The 2,132-nt window shown below is 49.8% G+C and overlaps 1 protein-coding gene across 1 annotated transcript in view; it reads right to left on the minus strand.

Annotated features, from left to right (window-relative positions):
* GOLGA1 (golgin A1) overlaps positions 1-2,011 on the minus strand; it is a 13,909-nt gene extending 11,898 nt beyond the window's left edge. The window contains exons 1-2 of the mRNA XM_009998819.1: positions 1,880-2,011; positions 279-369 (exon numbers count right to left, since the gene is read on the minus strand). Of these exons, the coding sequence (XP_009997121.1) occupies positions 279-369; positions 1,880-2,011 (223 nt within the window). The remainder of the gene's footprint in view (positions 1-278; positions 370-1,879) is intronic.
* Positions 2,012-2,132: the final 121 nt, after the last annotated feature.

A 2,132-nucleotide genomic window follows, 5' to 3' on the forward strand; every position in this document is an offset into this window, starting at 1 on the left:
GGTGACCATAAGAATGAAGACAAGCAAATAGTTCTGTACAGTTCACAGGGTAAAGGGCTGGTACAAACAGGAGTACCTGTCCTGGGTGAGCTAATTACACAAACAGGGCAGCATCTGAGAACTAAGAACTATCCCCACTTTTTAGTGCATTCAAGAACAGTGATCTGTTTCAGATGGTTTGGGAGAGGTCTCATGAAACATGAAAATCAATTAAAATATCTAAGTTCAAAGGAGAGTATTTCCTAAAGCAACAGGATTTAATGTCTCAAGACACATACCAGACAGCTTGACCTCCAGTTTCCTCACTTGTTCATTTCGTCTGAACAACTGGGATGAAAGATCCTCCCTAGAGCTGCTCCCATCTGAAGCCTTGGTGGAAAAACACTCATGTAACTCACAAAATACAAAAAAAAGCAATCATGCCACACACAAACTCTATGATAATAAACACTATCCCACCCAGGAATAATGCTTCAGGTTTCCCCATAAAGGGGAATGCTGCACTAATGTAGCAGAATGTGCAAAAAATGCTGAAGAGGAGAAAGATTCAGAAGTCAAACAGTCAGAGCTGAAATAGTCAGAGCTCAGCCATGGCCTGAGCCCTGGGCACAGCACTTTTAAAAGCAGCTGTAGCTGAAACCTCTTTGTTCAAGCTGCTATCTGAGGGGACAGCATAAAACAGCATAAGAGAGACTAAGGGGAAACAGGCTCCACAGTGCAGATCACAGGACGAGTGAAAGCAAAAGCCTTTTGGAAAACCAAGCTGGGAGAGAAGGAAGAGCAAGGTCCTCCAGGACTGAGCTGCAGCAGGAAGGAGCAGTCGCTCCACGCAAAGCCCACAGCACAAGGGACTGGTCATTTTATGGAGCAAAACCCCCCAGAGAAAGTAACATTAAGAGCAGTTAAATGAATATTGCTAAGACAACTACTTCTTGGAGGTTTTCTGAAAACCACTCAAGACTTCAGCTGCCAGCAGCTGTTTCCTGCTCCCTGAACTCACGAGATGTTAAGTGAAATTTGTGTGAGAATTTCAGGCACAGGACGAGCATCTTCCCCTTGTAGAATGTAAAACTTTCTGCTTAACAGAGCTGGAATTCCAGCTGAGCTTGAGAAAAAACAAGTTAAAACTCAAGGGGATAAAGCACTTGTCCATGCTGCAGGCAGCAGAGCAGTGGCCAAGCAACCTGCTGCAGCCCGGGTATGACACACACAGCGGCCACGGGGGGCAAGGGGGCCAGGGCACCCCGGGCTGCATTTCACCCACAGGCTCCTGGAGTGATAAGAGCTTCCTCAAGCAATGGTTTATAAGGAAAGAGACTTTAGAGCAGGCACTGGAGGAGCTGCAGGAGCTGTGAGTGCAGAGCTGAGTGCCTGGCACACGAACTGTGAGGTCATGCAGGGAGGGCACCAGGAAGGGTGAGCACAGGTCCAGCAAGGTGATAATTAACCAGCAGCCAGTTTCCTCTCCTACTGCCTCAGGAACCAATTGCACAAAAAGATACCTGACACATTTTTATAGTTCTCTTCGGTATTTTATGTCAGTTTAATAACATTCTGTACTGAGCTAGATTTGTAACTCGTGGTTACATGGGAATATAAGCCCCCTAGTAATTAATATTATTAACATATAAACATTTTCTTTTCAGTATTTAAGTTCACTCAAACTGATCACAGACTGACAGAATCACCACCAACTGGAAAAGACCTTTAAGATGATCAAGTCCAGCCTGTGCCCTGACACAGCAACTGATCCGTGCGGGAAGATGCACGAGGCAGCACAACCCGCTCAGCTCACACGTTACACCCTGCGCGGCCGCCGGCAAAGCTGTGACAGGAACACCCTGAGAGCAACCAACACCCAAGGGAAGGTGTAACTCACGAAGTCATCCCCGGAGTCCGCGCCCGCGGAGGTGACGGACTCTCTGCTGAGCGAGCGCGGCAGCCGCGCGGGGCCGGCCCGGGGCGCGGTCGCTGCCTCCTCCGCGATCTTCTTCTTCAGCTTCGCGAACATGTCCCTGCCCGCGGGGTCACCGGGCGCCGCTCGGAGCTGCCAGCGGTCCGGCCCGGATCCCGGGCCTCATCCACGCGGGTCCGTGCGCTTCCAGCCCCGGCAAAGCCCTCACGGCCCAGCA

This window comes from Chaetura pelagica, unplaced genomic scaffold, assembly GCF_000747805.2.
Source record: "Chaetura pelagica isolate M959 unplaced genomic scaffold, ChaPel_1.0 scaffold405, whole genome shotgun sequence".
Lineage (NCBI taxonomy): Eukaryota > Metazoa > Chordata > Aves > Apodiformes > Apodidae > Chaetura > Chaetura pelagica.